This window comes from Pollachius pollachius, assembly GCF_949987615.1.
Source record: "Pollachius pollachius genome assembly, chromosome: 8".
Lineage (NCBI taxonomy): Eukaryota > Metazoa > Chordata > Actinopteri > Gadiformes > Gadidae > Pollachius > Pollachius pollachius.
Window position 1 is genome coordinate 20,861,126 of NC_136941.1, and position 17,290 is coordinate 20,878,415.

The 17,290-nt window shown below is 41.4% G+C and overlaps 1 protein-coding gene across 1 annotated transcript; it reads left to right on the forward strand.

Annotated features, from left to right (window-relative positions):
• Positions 1-811: 811 nt before the first annotated feature.
• On the forward strand, positions 812-15,064 carry slc26a10 (solute carrier family 26 member 10; the record flags this gene model as incomplete). The annotated part of the gene is made up of 18 exons (XM_079742497.1): positions 812-1,076; positions 3,016-3,126; positions 3,429-3,586; positions 4,869-5,033; positions 5,529-5,681; positions 6,229-6,311; positions 6,393-6,540; positions 7,623-7,736; positions 9,849-9,926; positions 10,462-10,557; positions 11,260-11,366; positions 11,727-11,796; positions 11,928-12,110; positions 13,376-13,430; positions 13,530-13,612; positions 13,701-13,755; positions 13,830-13,936; positions 14,040-15,064. 18 exons carry the CDS (start codon positions 812-814, stop codon positions 14,073-14,075), a joined length of 2,067 nt encoding a protein of 688 aa, XP_079598623.1. The 3' UTR covers positions 14,076-15,064.
• Positions 15,065-17,290: the final 2,226 nt, after the last annotated feature.

Below are 17,290 nucleotides of genomic sequence, written 5' to 3' on the forward strand. Positions count from 1 at the left end.
ACACACACACACACACACACACACACACACACACACACACACGTTTCCTGCAGAGGGCCCCTCTGCAGTCCAGCACTGGGGAGAACGGCGATACAATCTGTGAGCAGAAGAAGTCAAGCTGGGGGGTTGATCCCTGAACCAAACCGCCATCAGGTGTGATTGGATTTCACAGGAAGAATACAGTTCCTTATGGCTTCACGGTTTAAACACAAGGCCCCGCAGACAGGCATCCATTGCAAGCGGATATGAACACCTCGTAATAACACACCTCCAACATCAGCAACAACTGCCTTGATCTGTTGGTGATGTTACACAGTGCCATAGATTGTGTATCTTGTACCTCCCTAGCTCCGTAGCGACTCTCAGGATGAACAAAAGAGGAGGAGGAGGGGGGAGGGGGATTATTCTGCCAATATACTTTGAGATGGGGGGGGGGGGGGGGATAAGGAAAGTTTACACAGTAAGGATAAGGAAAGTTTACACAGGTTAGATTTGATTAATTCATCATTGTATCATTCAAATCAAATCCTTCTAGCAGTAGGACCCAGGGGTGTAGAGGGTCTCTCTATAGCAGCCGGCCAAGTACACCTTTATGGGGTCTCCGGACCAGAGATGTTGTGAATCCTCCCAAAGCAGTTCAACACAATGATAAAAAAAAATGAAATTTTGAGCCATGTCATTGGCTAAGGAGCGCCTGACAGGAAAAAACAATGGCTGTTGGGGCCAGGGTCCGCTATATATGGAATTCAAAAGACATCCACTTTTAATGCTCGATAAGTTCACTGGACCATAGCGTGTCTGGGGCCACAAGATGACCGCTTCAGTGGCCGTGTATAGGAATATTTACACGGAGGAACGTTTTAAACAGACTTATGGAAAAGAGGACAGGGCGCCCGGCAGTCTGTTACTCGGGAAAAGACTCGCTCAGAAATGCAGGTGTTCACGGCGAGCGTTTCTCCACCTGTTGAGCGAGCGCGTCCCGATCTTCAGCTGGCTGCCCAGCTACAGGCTGAGGAAATGGCTTCTAGGAGACACCATAGCGGGACTCACTGTCGGTATTCTGCACATACCCCAAGGTAAGTAAGTAAGTAAGTAAATAGATACTTTATTCATCCCCTTCGGGAAATTCGGGAGAGCCGGGTCGATTGAAACACTTTTCAGTTAAACGTCTTTTTCAAAGATGACATTACGTATACAAATAATTTTAACATGTGATCAACAACTCACATGTGTGTTCTCTTAGTTACAAGTGTAATTTAACACATATGTTGGATGATCGAGCTGTTTTTTAACTTTGAACGTAAGTTGACATTTGTTTCAAACGCCCCGCCTAGTCGGGACGTTTGAAACACACATGCGGGACGAATGAAACAGCATATTTTAAAAATAAACTATTGACCTTACTCTTGTTATTATGCAACATACCGGACAACATACTAGTGTACTCGTCATTGCTAAAATTTCACAGAATTCCGCATAATATGAATAGGTCAAAATATATTTTTGGCCCGTGCGTAATTGTCAAGATGCACATTTCGATTAAAACTCACTTTTCTTCTTTTGGAAGACTAAATTTGCATTAAATTTACTTATTTCCCTGTCCTAAGCCATGTTTAGGGATACACAGTTGAACATCCTTTTATCTATTTTAAACAAAAACTATTGTACCGGTTATAGCCAGGGGACCTGGCCGCTTCACTGCCCTCCTCTGCCCTCAGCTTGAGGTAGCATGACAACGTGACATGGTTAATGTTGTTGGCCAATGCTGCCTGCCTCACTGAGCTCCCAGAATAGACCTCCCTGCAGGCCCTGGCATACACCCCTGCAGGAACCAGCCCACGGGAGGTGGTTCTCCTTCTGACTCGCGGCATTTTTCTCTCTTAATAATCTGTTGATGCATGTGATTAACACGTTTTGCTCATTCAAAATATGTTATTAATTCAAAGCAGTTGTTATTCATTGCAAAACATTTATTAATTCTGTGATTTATACAGGTGATCATACACTTGATTATACACTTGATCACGCAATGTGCGCGCAATTACGCATGGTGGTGTGCGGGACGTTTGAAACAAGTGTTTCAATCGTCCCGGAAGCGACTACTGACACTTAAACCTTTTTTACCTCTAAACTTCAAAACTCGGACATTGCACACTTTAGCACAGGTTTAAGTACTAATTCATCTGTGGTATAGTCATATTATTATGGCATGAAACAAAAAACACAACTATTTATTACAAAAAAACTACCGCAGGAAGGATTTTACTTAGCGCTCTCGAAAACAGGTTCGCGGGATAACGTTTGAACGGTGTGACGTCATTATACGAAATTTCCCGGGGTTGGTCAGTCTTGCGTGCTGAACGTAGTGACGAAATTTGACGTGAAAGCCTTGCGTGGTTTTCGAGGAAATCGCTGTGTTTCAATCGTCCCGTGTTTCAATCGACCCGGCTCTCCCCTATCCAGTAGCAACAGACAGTACAGTACAGCTGACAATCTGACAAAATGGACTAATAGCAAAAGTCAATGAAATAATTAGATTAAGTAAATAAAAATCAATATAAAGTGAGCAATATTGCAAATAATTAAATCGGTGAAATGGATGAAAAACCATGCCTATGACGCTCAGACAGCACACTGAACAATCTTGGCCTACAATTTATAACCATTATAAAAGGTGTGGACTGAATATTCGTTTTTATGTTAAATACCCGACTTCTTAATTTGTAATTTATAAAATAAAGGAAAGAAAATGTATTGGCAACTTTAAAAAAAAAAAAATCCCAATATTATTCCTTTATGTTAAAATACGACAAACATGCAAGGATTAAGATAGATTGAAGAATGACACTATGATTTATCTGTTTCCCAAAATGTGGTAATTTATGTAGAGCTTTTACAATTCGGCAACGGTGGCTTTTTATAACCTAATCTATGTTTTAAATGTTAACTGCTATGTTATAAAATTGAATAAGTTAAATAAAATTGGAAATTACCATATTTAATTTTCAAATCCAGGTATGGCATTTGCTCTCCTAACATCTGTGGCGCCAATCTTCGGTCTCTACACCTCCTTCTTCCCGGTTGTCGTCTACATGCTGTTCGGCACAGGCCGTCACGTATCCACAGGTAACAGAAGCCTCGGAACCAGCCAACATATCCCCATTTAAATATGCATGTTTAAATGTACCGCATGTACATTTCTATTTTAATTGGTATTTAAATGTAAACTAATTATATTTATTATAAGCAGTTAAGGTTTTTGATATATGTCAGACTGAGATATACTGACATATATCTGAAAAAAACACTATTCTTAAGCTAAATCTTAACTATACTACACTATGCTACAATGTCTCAATATTAAAACGGTATGGATTCTCTGTGGAAGTGAGGCCTTCCCACTGATGATAGCGGTGCTGCTGTGTCAGGTACGTTTGCTGTAGTGAGTCTGATGACGGGCTCGGTGGTGGAGCAGCTGGTTCCAGCCCCCCTGCAGCTCAACGCCAGCAGCCCGGAGGCAGCGGCCCTTGAGGCCCAGAGGATAGGGGTGGCCTCGGCTGTGGCCCTCCTCTCGGGAATAATGATGGTGACATACTGACCGCAACCGACTCAATACACTTATTCGCGCGCACACACACACACACACACACACACACACACACACACACACACACACACACACACACACACACACACACACACACACACACACACACACACATTCTAGCTCAATTCTTAGGCGTTATGTTATCTCAAGTGTTTTGGACCTTATTTTCAGATATGTAAATATAATTGGCTGATGCTGTTGTATGACGGAGGTCTATATGTATTAGTATGAACTATAAGGTGATTTCATGCAAAGTGACTTACTGTGTGATGTTTCAGTCTATCTATACGTTTGTAAAGTACTTTTATTGTACTCTTGGGTTAGATGCATGAAATTAGGGAGCAGGTAGGGGGGCTATCTGGCTCAGTTAGACTGCAGACATTTGGTTTGACCCAGAATGTTTTGGTTTGCAGTCATACAGCCAATAGAATATCCTGCCATGATATTCCTGTCCCATGATATATGTTTCTTTGTCTTTCACACAAATAACTGATAATGCAGTTTTTTTTCATTATCATGTGTGTTTTAACCAATCATGTAGTGGGTTTCATTATTATGTGTGTTTCATGATCATGTGTTTATTTAATCCATCATGCAGTGTGTTTCATTATCATCTGTGATTTAAATCCATCATGTGGTGTGTTTCATTATCATGTGTTTTTAACCCATGTTGCGGTGTGTTTCTAACCCATGTTGTGGTGGGTTTTAACCCATGTTGCGGTGTGTTTTTAACCCATGTTGCAATGTGTTACTAACCCATGTGGCTGTGTTTCATTATCGTGTGTGTTTTTAAACAATGTTGCTGTGTTTTCTAACCCATGTTGTGGTGTGTTTCTAATCAATGTTTTGGTGTGTTTTAACCCATGTTTTGGTGTGTTCTAACCCATGTTGCGATGTGTTTTTAATCCATGTTGCATTGTGTTTCCGACCCATGTTGCGATTTGTTTTCAACCCATGTTTTGGTGCGTTTTAACCCATGTTGTGGTGTGTTTCTAACGCATGTTTTGGTGTGTTTTAACCAATATTGTGGTGTGTTTCTAACCCATGTTTTGGTGTGTTTTAACCCATGTTGTGGTGTGTTTCTAACCCATGTTGTGGTGGGTTTTAACCCATGTTGTGGTGTGTTTCTAACCCATGTTGTGGTGTCTTTTAACTCATGTTGCATTGTGTTTCTAACCCATGTTGCAATTTGTTTCTAACCCATGTTGCAATTTATTTTTAACCCATGTTTTGGTGTGTTTTAACCCATGTTGTGGTGCAGCTCTGCATGTTTGTGCTGCAGCTGGGCTTCCTGTCCACCTACCTGTCGGAGCCCATCGTCAAGGCGTTCACCAGCGCTGCGGCCTTCCACGTCACCGTGTCGCAGCTCCAGAGCATGCTGGGCCTGCGGCTGGCGCGACACACTGGGAACTTTGCCCTGTTTAAGGTAACCTGTTGTGCTACTTCAAGTCCTGCTCAATCCAAGATGTAGGGGGAGCATCTAGAACCACAGTCGTCATGGGTCATCCATCCATCCATATCCATCCATCCATCCTTCCATCCATTCATCTTCCATCCGTCTTTCTAATATCCATTCATACATCCCTCTTCCCTTATGTTTCCTTTTTGTTTAATGCATTAACCTCCTTAGGAAACATAGTAGCTTATCTCAAATCAACGTAATTTACTTTTATACATCACCACCATTCAGTCATCAGTGCACAGCGGATAAACCAGACACAACCACACACACTCAACATAGAGCTCTGACATGTCAATATCACCTCCTGTATCGCATGCAACAAACCTTCAACCTCTGCAATTAAATGGTTTCCTTCAACATCTTCCTAGTCCTGGTGTTGAAGAGACCAGTGAAGCCGTCTGGTTGGCGTGGGGCAGGGTCACCTGCTACATGAGGGTTGTGATGTTTGTGGTTCCTCAGACCCTAGCCTCTGTGATGGAGAACCTGCCTCAGACCAACATGGCCGAGCTGCTTATCTCCTTGGTGTGTCTGGCCATCCTGGTCCCGGTGAAGGAGGTCAACACGCGCTACAGGAAGCGCCTACGGACACCGATCCCTGTGGAGATCCTGACGGTCAGACATGCTACACAGCTTAACACAATTTTGTGTGCACACTAGGGGTGGGAATCACAGGGTACTTCACGATATGTGATACAGCGATTCTGCAATAATCAATATATTGTTGACATCCTATAACGACACATCATATATGTCTAACAATGAATACAAAATGACTGTGAAAAGGTAGAGCGCTGGATTTTGGTCTTTATTCATGTTTTGTCTTTGGTTAGTTATCTTCCGTTAAAGTTTCCTTCATTCATGTGTTGAGTGCCAGCTCGAGGACCTGGGAAATCTGTTTAGAGCGCCCTATTTTATTAAATAAAATATTGATATTTCGGGCGATATTCCCTGTCAAACTCTTCAGGAATAAAGCACAAAAATGCAAAAGAAATTCTTAGATAATATATATATTAATAATAATATATATTTTAAAATATGAAATTATAAAAATATTATATCGATATTTGGCAAATTATCAAAGTACTGGGTGTAGGAACCTGAAAACAGTCATTCTTTGTATTTGTATATAGAGAAAAATGTCTATCTTTCTTTATTCCAGGTGATCATAGCTACCGGAGTGGCTTATGCTCTTTCTCTGGACTCCACTTGTGACGTCCAGATTGTCGGCCATATCCCTGCCGGGTAATAGTTCGTACATGTGGTGAATTATTTGTTGAGGTGTTCCAATTTCTTAATCGCTTGTGTCCCCCTCCCTCCCCATAGTTTCCCAAGCCCTCAGATGCCGGCCCTGCACACATTTCCTGACATTGCTGGCGACACAGTAGCCATAACGTTTGTTGGCTATGCTGTGTCGGTCTCCCTGGCGATGATATATGCTGATAAGCATGCGTACTCCATACACCCCAACCAGGTACCTGGCTCTGTAGTTATAAACACACATACTCTGTACAGCCTCTGTTTGTATTTATAAACACATACTCCCTATACCCTAACCAGGGACCAGCCACTGTTTGTAGTTATAAACACACATACTCTATACAGCCTCTGTTTGTAGTTATATACATACTCTATACACCCCTACCAAGGAACAGCCTCTGTTTGTAGTTATAAACACACATACTCTATACAGCCTCTGTTTGTAGTTATATACATACTCTATACACCCCTACCAAGGAACAGCCTCTGTTTGTAGTTATAAACACACATACTCTATACAGCCTCTGTTTGTAGTTATAAACACACAGACTCTATACAGCCTCTGTTTGTAGTTATAAACACACAGACTCTATACAGCCTCTGTTTGTAGTTATAAACACACATACTCTATACAGCCTCTGTTTGTAGTTAGAAACACACAGACTCTATGCAATCCAACCGGGGACCAGCCTCTGTTCGCAGTTATAAACACATACTTTATTCAACCCAACCGGGGACCCCAGCTTTTGGTAATTGATTCAATCTTTTTTTATTTTCCATCATGGTTGTTTTTATCTTAATATAAAATTGCCTTCATTTAATGTCTTTAAAAAACATGTCATAGTGTAAAATATTTTTTTGCCACATTGTGTGTAGACTAACTCTGTATTTGTATCTAAACTATTTTCACTGGGAAACATGCAAATAGCTCAGGGCCTGCATCGTATTCTATTCAACAGTGATCAATCTCAAATATCACATTCATCTTCTTGGATTTAATTTGAAATATAATCCAAATCCTAAAATCCTTTCTCAGAACAAAGCAGAAATGGCAGCCACTTTTGTGAGATCTCTGTTCCTCATGAAGAAACGGGAGAGTGCAATCTGTTCTCCCAGCATTCAAGACTATGAGTTCCATTCAGTCAAGAGAATGCATTGCCTTTCATATGGTCCTTGCATCCTATTCATTTGAAATCGTACCTTTGTATGTGTCCCATGTATGTTGTACGGGCCTGAGTCACCTGGCGTCCAACTTGGTCCTTTGAAGCTAACCTGTGTGATACATGTGTCCTTCAGGAGCTTCTGGCCCACGGCATCTCCAACACTGTGTCCTCCCTCTTCACGTGCTTCCCGAGCTCAGCCACTCTGGCCACCACCAACATACTAGAGAGTTCGGGAGGATTCACACAGGTTCTCTACTCAGTGCTCACACTACATACAGTGGGGCAAAAAAGTATTTAGTCAGCCACCAATTGTGCAAGTTCTCCCACTTAAACAGATGAGAGAGGCCTGTAATTTTCATCATAGGTAAACCTCAGCTATGAGAGACAAAATGAAAAAAGAAAATCTAGAAAATCACATTGTCTGATTTTTAAAGAATTTATTTGCAAATTATGGTGGAAAATAAATATTTGGTCAATAACAAAAGGTCATCTCAATACTTTGTTACATGCCCTTTGTTGGCAATGACAGAGGTCAAATGTTTTCTGTAAGTCTTTACAAGGTTTTCACACACTGCTGCTGGTATTTTGGCCCATTCCTCCATGCAGATCTCCTCTAGAGCAGTGATGTTTTTGGGCCTTCGCTGGGCAACACAGACTTTTAACTCCCTCCAAAGATTTTCTATGGGGTTGAGATCTGGAGACTGGCTAGGCCACTCCATGACCTTGAAATGCTTCTTACGAAGCCACTCCTTCGTTGCCCGGGCGGTGTGTTTGGGGTCATTGTCATGCTGAAAGACCCAGCCACGTTTCATCTTCAGTGCCCTTGCTGATGGAAGGAGGTTTTCACTCAAAATCTCTATATACATGGCCCCATTCATTCTTTCCGTCACACGGATCAGATGTCCTGGTCCCTTGGCAGAAAAACAGCCCCAAAGCATGATGTTTCCACCCCCATGCTTCACTGTAGGTATGGTGTTCTTTGGATGCAACTCAGCATTCTTTCTCCTCCAAACACGACGAGTTGAGTTTTTACCAAAAAGTTCTATTTTGGTTTCATCTGACCATATGACATTCTCCCAATCCTGTTCTGGATCATCCAAATGCTCTCTAGCAAACTTCAAACGGGCCCGGACATGCACTGGCTTCAGGAGGGGGACACGTCTGGCACTGCAGGATTTGAGTCCCTGGCGGCGTAGTGTGTTAGTGATGGTAGCCTTTGTTACTTTGGTCCCAGCTCTCTGGAGGTCATTCACTAGATCCCCCCGTGTGGTTCTGGGATTTTTGTTCACCGTTCTTGTGATCATTTTCACCCCACAGGGTGAGATCTTGCGTGGAGCCCCAGATCGAGGGAGATTATCAGTGGTCTTGTATGTATTCCATTTCCTAATAATTGCTCCCACAGTTGATTTCTTCACACCAAGCTGCTTACCTATTGCAGATTCAGACTTCCCAGCCTGGTGCAGGTCTACAATTGTGTTTCTGGTGTCCTTTGACAGCTCTTTGGTCTTGGCCATAGTGGAGTTTGGAGTGTGACTGTTTGAGGTTGTGGACAGGTGTCTTTTATACTGATAAGGAGTTCAGACAGGTGCCATTAATACAGGTAACAAGTGGAGGACAGAGGAGCCTCTTAAAGAAGAAGTTACATGTCTGTGACAGCCAGAAATCTTGCTGGTTTGTAGGTGACCAAATACTTATTTTCCACCATAATTTGCAAATAAATTCTTAAAAAATCAGAAGTTGTGATTTTCTGTATTTTTTTTTTCATTTTGTCTCTCATAGCTGAGGTTTACCTATGATGAAAATTACAGGCCTCTCTCGTCTTTTTAAGTGGGAGAACTTGCACAATTGGTGGCTGACTAAATACTTTTTTGCCCCACTGTAGACTGTATTATCCCCAAAGGGATGGTTAGGTGGGCTGGTCCCCCATGTACACAATAATAAAACTAGGCCATTCCAAGAGGGCTTGGTCATTGCTCAGTGTACAATATTCAATAGTAATTTATTAAAACCACTGCGTCTAAACATTTGATCACTGGCTAGTACTGGCCAATGTTCAGTGTTGGCTGAAGTGAGATTCATAACCCTGTAAAAAGTAATTTTGCATAGGCGTTCAACTCTTTGACAACTTAAAAAATGACAGAATCTGGTTATTTATAATTACTCTGCATAATGTGAATACAAAACAAGCATAATATTTATAAGATGAAAGCCTGCGAGTATACAACCTGGTGTCTATAATTTCAAATATCGTTGACCTCTCTGAAGAAACTGTAATGCTATAATTTTGGTTTCTATCTAAAACAGATATGAATTGCAGACTAGGCAACCTATAATAATCCAAATGTTGGTTCCCTTGCAGCTTTCTGGGTTGTTTACCAGCCTGGTGGTCTTTGTTGTGCTGCTCCTGATTGGTCCCCTCTTCTACTTCCTGCCCAAGGTGTGTGTTTTATGAGGCATGAGTGTTTTCTTTATGAGCAAGACAGACAAAAGAGTAACTCAATCTAACTACTATCTAATTAAGTCTAACTGACCAATTCAGACCAACTTAAAACCACTCTGACCAACTCATGATGCCTCTCCTCTCTAACTCAGACTAACTAAGTGTCTAACTCATGTCTCTCTGAGACATACTCATATCTAACTCAGGTTGAACTCAGACTAACTCATGTCTAGCTGAGATTTACTCATATCTGACTCAGGTTTAACTCAGACTAACTCATGTCTTACTCTTGTCTTTCTGAGACTTACTCATATCTAACTCAAGTTTAACTCAGATTAACTCATGTCTTACTCTTGTCTTTCTGAGACTTACTCATATCTAACTCAAGTTTAACTCAGACTAACTCATGTCTAACTCATGTCTAACTGAGACTTACTCATATCTAACTCAAGTTGAACTCAGACTTACTCATATCTAACTCAGGTTGAACTCAGACTAACTTGTGTTTATCTGGGTCTTCTGTCCCGTCCAGGCGGTCCTGGCGTGTATCAACGTGACCAGCCTCAGACAGATGTTCCTGCAGTTCCAGGACCTGCCAGGCCTGTGGAGAGTCAGCAGGATTGACTTTGTAAAGAAACTCATTACTCAGATAATCATTTGTTTTTGTCTGTCATGGTGTGTGTGTGTGTGTGTGTGTGTGTGTGTGTGTGTGTGTGTGTGTGTGTGTGTGTGTGTGTGTGTGTGTGTGTCAAATTATTAAGTCATGACATCAAAAGACAGATTTCATGATGATAGTGTCAATGCAGTAACGAAAGCAATCAATGAAACTTTGTGTTGAATGTTAAGCACAAACATGAGCTGGCTGTGTGTTAAGATTCTTGAGCAAGCTCAACTTGATCTGCAAACAAAATACCATTTCAGATTTACAACACTGGAAGCAGTGGTTTGAGATTTACTTTACATAAGCAGAGTTTTGAGATTTGCAATACCAGAAGCAGAGTTTTGAGATAAGCAGACGACCCAATGGTTGCATCGTTTTGGTTGCAGTAATAATCTGAATGATTTTCATTTAAATAAATGTCTGCTAAGTCCCTATTTATCAGAAAATGAGGTACCACAATAATGATTGTGGTACATCTAACCAATAATTGCTGAAATCCCTTTTCTTTTTTCTGTTTATATTAAAGTTGTTTTTATACTACTGTATGTAAAGCGTCTTTGACAACGTTGCAAATGACTCTACAAGTCTGATGTATTATTAAATACAATAAGATATTCACAAAGTTGATCGTGTAATAAGCTGAACCAGGCAGGCCTTCCCTTATCTCAGATGGTATGGGTGGTCACCTGGCTGTCTGTGGTGGTCCTCAACGTGGACCTAGGTTTGGCCATCGGTGTGGTCTTCTCTATGATGACAGTGATCGGCCGCACACAGAGGTACGTTGTTCCCCATGTAGCAGTAAAACTCAGTGGATATACTGCCACTAATCAACTCTTTTGTTTGTAAAGGAGGGTGCTCCTTAACTTTCGGATAAGTAGATGGTCTTTTTCAAAGGCAATTCCTGTGGCAGACACAAGCGCTTTTGGAGGACGCACATGGGCGGGTCCTTTTGCCCCAAAGGATCACATTGTGGCCCCTTTTGGCATATTTCGGCTGAAGCGTTCTTTGTGTACTGGCCCAGTTTCCTTTATCGTTGTCGGTATGTGTCCCTTCGACCCAAGACTGGAATATAGGGGCCAGGTTGAAGAATCCCCAAGTTCTCCTTTAAAACTATAATTAACTGTAATTCCCCACAGAGCTAGGTGTTCGGTGCTAGGCCAGGCCAGCAACACAGAGATCTACAGACCTATGCAAAACCACAGCAAGGTACACACACACACGCATTACAAAAAAAACAACATATTTTTTGTTCTAGCTGTTTACAGTTTCCATGGATAACCATATACGTTATTCCAGTTACCTAACAACAAGGTTATTGATGTCTGTTGCCTCCACAGTGCAACGAGGTGGAGGGGGTGAAGATCCTCACCTATAACGGCCCCATTTACTACGGGAACCGCAGCTTCTTCAAGGAAGAGGTGAGCCGTCTGCTGGGCCTGACGCCGGAGAGGATCCGCAGCCTCGAAAAGACAAGGAAGGCCCTGGAGAAACGCCGGAGAGACACCACAGTCAGCACCGTGGTACGTCTAGCAGTAGGCCTACTCTCTGTCCTTCCCGAAGTAGGGCTACTCTCTGTCCAAGCCTGGTCCAGCACTGCAGTAAATGTACTAGTAGGCCTACTTTCGGTCCAAGCCTGGTACAGAACCAAGGTACATTTAATAGTAGGTCCACACAAACTGTGGTGCTTGTGTGAAAGCTTTGTTTTGCAGCTCGGGTGGAATAGTGTTGTGGGGCTGGTTTTGGTTTGCTAGTCATTGGTAGTATGTAATGTTGTATGGTATTGCATTGCTCGTCTCGTAGGTATAGACCCTCTTTCTGTTTGTAAACGATAACATTATTTTGTTGCCGAGCTTAGGGTGGAGAAACACTGAATGCGTTGATCTGAATATGTCCTGCAATGATAGAATTCCATCAGTAATCAAGTGTTTTTATACAATTTTATGATGATAGGACGCCTATGTTAGGTTACGTTATTACTTTATTTTCTATATTGTGCTTGAGTATTTCCCCTTAATAACTTAGTACATGCCTTTCTATGTCTTAAATGATGGTGCGGCGTTGAGCTGCAGAGAAGACCTGCTCTCAGAATTGGACTGAACCTAATCTCATTCAACAATAAAATAAGCACTTAGAATGTCAATGAGATTGTATTGTAACCTGGTGTGGAAGAACACCATCTAAGGAGAACCAACACGCTCTCAAAATCATGTTAGGTACTTTGCTCTCCTCCTATCACAAAAGTAAAACGCTATGATTATGAGACATTGCTGTGGAACTAACGCAGTATACAAGATACTTACAGTTCTATAGGATATGGTTATAGTAAATAGAGAAATTGGCTATATCTTAACGGCGAACTGCACTTGCATTTCGGGATAAAGTAACCTACATCTCATGAAAGTGTTAAGCATTAACTTAACCACATAATTGTTATATTATTTGTGTGTTTGGCCCTGGTCATACCATAACTCCCCTTGTTTATCTAAGAGAGTAACAAGGTCAGTCACCTGTTCCTCCTAGTTTCCCAATTTCTGATTTGGTGGACATGACCAACCTTCACTGTCACATATCCAAACCAACAATAGACAATACTTCATTTCTGCCTCTCAACAACACAGATGGATACTATTCATATTTGCCTCCAGCCATTGCTTTGTTTTGTATGATGCTAGTGCTGATTCAATCATGATGTCACCTGAAAAAGGCTAGGCTTGTATTCTGATATCATAGAATTTGAGAGGTATTCTAAGTATAATTGAATGCATTTTCTTTTCTGATTTTCCAGGAAAGAGGTGTTGCAAATGCATCATTCTCATCAGATAATGAGTTATTAAAATCTGGTAAGATTGGAGGAAAAATGCGAGAAGTTATGTTGAGAATGTGAGTGACAATAAATCACTGTGATCATTTATTAATGTTTTTTCTCCTTTCATACACAGCTAAGAAGGAAGTCCAGGCTCTACTAATGGACTGCAGCAGTGTGATATTTGTTGATGTTGCTGGAGCCAGACTCCTTATACAGGTAGGTCTGTGAATCCCTGGACAGATAATTTCCTGTTGCCAGATCCATGCACAGACCTGGTAATCATGGTTTGTTTTTTCCTTTCCAGATGTGCATTGATTGCCAGAAAGTTGGGATTTGCATATACTTAGCAAACTGCAATGGTAAGGCAGAGTCTCAATGATGAAATGTTATGTGAATAGAAACTTGATAAACTAATACACCCATCTCCATCTAGAAAGGGTCTTAAAGATCCTCACCTCCAGTGGCCTGATGAACTACATGAATCCACAGCACATCTTCATCACGGTGCATGATGCCGTGGTCTACATTCAGCACCTCAAGGTATGGCTCAATAATATGACCTCAGAACTTTGATCATGGTATCTCATCTCTGCTCTGCTGTGTGTGGATTGATTAATGTCACCTATGTTTTTGTTCACTGCAGGAGAAGACCCCCGACACCACAACTGTCTGGGTATGAGATGTTCCTGTTCCTCACGGATCCACCCGATGACGCACTGACAAGGGCCGGTCCGTTTCAGACGGAGACAGTCAGGTCTCACCAGCGCCGGTGTTTTTGTGTCAACTGTATGTTGTGGAGGCTCGGAGGGATCTGACCAAACCGCTACACCTGCTGATTTGTCTAATTAGCACACCTTCAATAAGATGGGGGAGAGGAGCTAATTACTGGCATCAGATGTTGTGGTGTTTGGTGAGCAGGCGAGCAGTAGAACGCCAGTCCTCTGGGCTCCAGGGCTGCTGATGGGCTCCAGTGTGAGTCTGTGTTTGTTCCTGAAGACGGTTGCTCAAACTGAGTGACTGCATGCCAGAGTTTCAAAAACAAAATAGGCAGAAGGAAAAGACGTAGCGTCTAGTGTTGCACTGTTGTAAAAAAAGGGCTAGCATCCCATTCCAGTGATACTATGCCATATGTTTGGAAGATCAGATCCCAGATATGGTATAATAAAACATGGGTATATTGGCACACGTGAGTTCTACATGAAAATGTATTCCCCTTTAACGTAACACGAAACAAAAAAACCGCAATAAATGAAATGTAAACAAGTTATTGGACTTAAAAACTTGTGGAAATGTGATACTATTTGATATTTATTTTATATTCTGTAATTTTGTTTTGCATCTTAAATGGCACTATTAGACAAGCCTAATGAAATGCACTGGGTAAAATTATCTATATTTATAAAACATGTCATATCTGCTTATGCCATTTACTGAATGCTATCACATATTGCCTTGAAATATTCTTTAAGAACATTATAAGAGCTATACAAGTGTCTACATAATTGAACTGTTGCCTGTTTTATGCAATTTTTATGGAGATCATTCTTGAATTATAAGATTCTGTCTTTCTAAATAGTTTTGATACTTATTCTTTATGTACATTACATGCCATAAAAAACAATGATAGATGGAATAATGTATGTTGTTGAAACGTCAGCCTAGTTATGATAAATCGATGGAATGTGAAGTATTGCTTGTCTTCAGACTACGGTCAGGTGTGTTTCTACCTCAGGGATGATCTGAACAGTACAGCACGTGTCGGGCAGCTTCTGGAAAGGTACACACACATTACACAGACTCCTCTGTGATTGATAAGGTTCGATTTAAGTCTAAACAAATAGACCATCGTCTCTTGTTCGCCTGTATCATCTTTCCATTCAAAATTGTGAAATATTACAAGGGCTTCCAAAGCATGTTCACCACAAATGAGTGAATGATTATCAAAATGGACACATACAGACGTTACAAAGCAATTGAGTTGTGGAGTGATGCATTCACACTCTAGTGCTCTCTGATGATATGATGGCAGTACTGTTTATTTCCATTGTGTCAGTGTACCCATTCATTATAAGGTTACCTTGACCTGATAAAAATATATATGTAGTGCAAGTTCGAAAACGGGCCAAATAAAAGCAAAACACTAATTATTTGCGTGCTTGATGTTGGTTTGGCCAAGCTTCTGTTTTTTTCCAGTGCATATTTCAAAGAGGCCTCTAGACGCTGTAGGCCTTCTGGGTGTTCCCTTTAAAGCTCAAGGAGTGTTCGCTAATTGGAAGGAAGTAGTCAAAGTAGTTAGTGAGGAAAAGTCCACTTCAATATAAACAGTGTAACCTAGACAGGGCTCTGGACGTCTATCTATAAGCGACACAAACAAGCAAGCCTGACTGTTCGCAGCAACAAATGCACGCACAAATACAAATATTGGATAAGACAATCCAGTAGCAACCTAAGAAAAGCTATGTATGCTTAACTGAGTAAAAGGTATCTGCAATTTAACAGGATTATGCTTTGAGGGTTTTTTTTACGGGTTTAAAGATAACCAATAAAATATGTTATTGATACTATTCTCAGTCGTGTTGTAGTAGTCACGTTGGGGCTTTTGCACATGCAGAACAGCGCATATCGGAAAAACATCCAAACTAAATACTAATCATGCATGAAACCACAGACGAGGCAAGATTGAGTCACTCAGTAATTTTTCGGTTTTGTCTTATTTGTTGTCATATATATGCACACTATATTTGCACCTACAGCGTAACCTACTAAACTAAGCGCTACCTGTTACGTTATTGTAATGTGTCATGTCTCCAAAGAGGTGCGTTGGCGCCCTCTAGCGGCGGAAAGAAGGCAATGATTCTCACATTACCCAAGGCGATGGCGTGATCCAGATGCCTCGGACACCAGGGGCGGGGCCTCTACGAATTCTCTTTTTTGCATAGGAAATTTTCTTTCCTATGGAGATGACCCGGAAGTGCTTGGAGGAAAGGTGGTTCGAATTCTAAATTACTCCTGAGCAACCTTTGCGAAAGGAAAGGAGATAGTGGTATCCCTTAATCCTTTACGGCGGCAATATTTAAAGCAACATGCCACCGAAGACGCATGGGAGACGCGGTAAAGCAGAAGAGACAAGAAAATGCAATTGATAATAATGGATACCAACTCCAGAAAAATATTATTTGAATAGAAATGAAATCATTTATTGCTGGTTATTAAGCAGACAATACTACGTAAGAAAATAAAATGCCGACTTTTAAGAAAGACTACTGGGGGCAGTTAATTTCAACATCAACATAAATTGAGCTTCCTTTTTTTCACATGTGAATTGGGTTTTTAACTGGCCTAAAATATTTTCGTTGGCCATGTCCGATCTAAGTGATTCTCACTGTTGGCGACAACCTGAATGAATCAACACGACAAGAAAGCATGGATGAAAAGAGCACTTGTTGCAGACCAACTTCGGAAAATTGTAGTTCCACCGTAGAGACGCTAGAGGTCAGCAATACTCGCCGTCGCGCAATGAAGTCAGTTAGGAAAAGTGGAATCGAATTCACAGCGCTGTCTTTTCCTATGTTCGAAAGGAAGCACCTTTCATCTCTCCTTGACCCGATGACGTTTTCCACAAAGGTTAAGGAAAGGAGGCATAAAGGTTAGGAGATTTGACTATTCGTAGAGGCCCCTGCCGCGCAACATCAAAGAGAGATTTGCTTCCGCATCATGGGCGCCTAGCTACTCCCTAGTGCATGACCATGGACATATTATAGGATGGACAGCGGATTCCAAAATGACGCCCATTCATTCCTATGAAAACTGCTCAATGTCGCAAGGCAACATCAAGGAGAGATTTGCTTCCGCATCACGGGAGCCTAGCCATACCCTAGTTCATGACGTACCGGA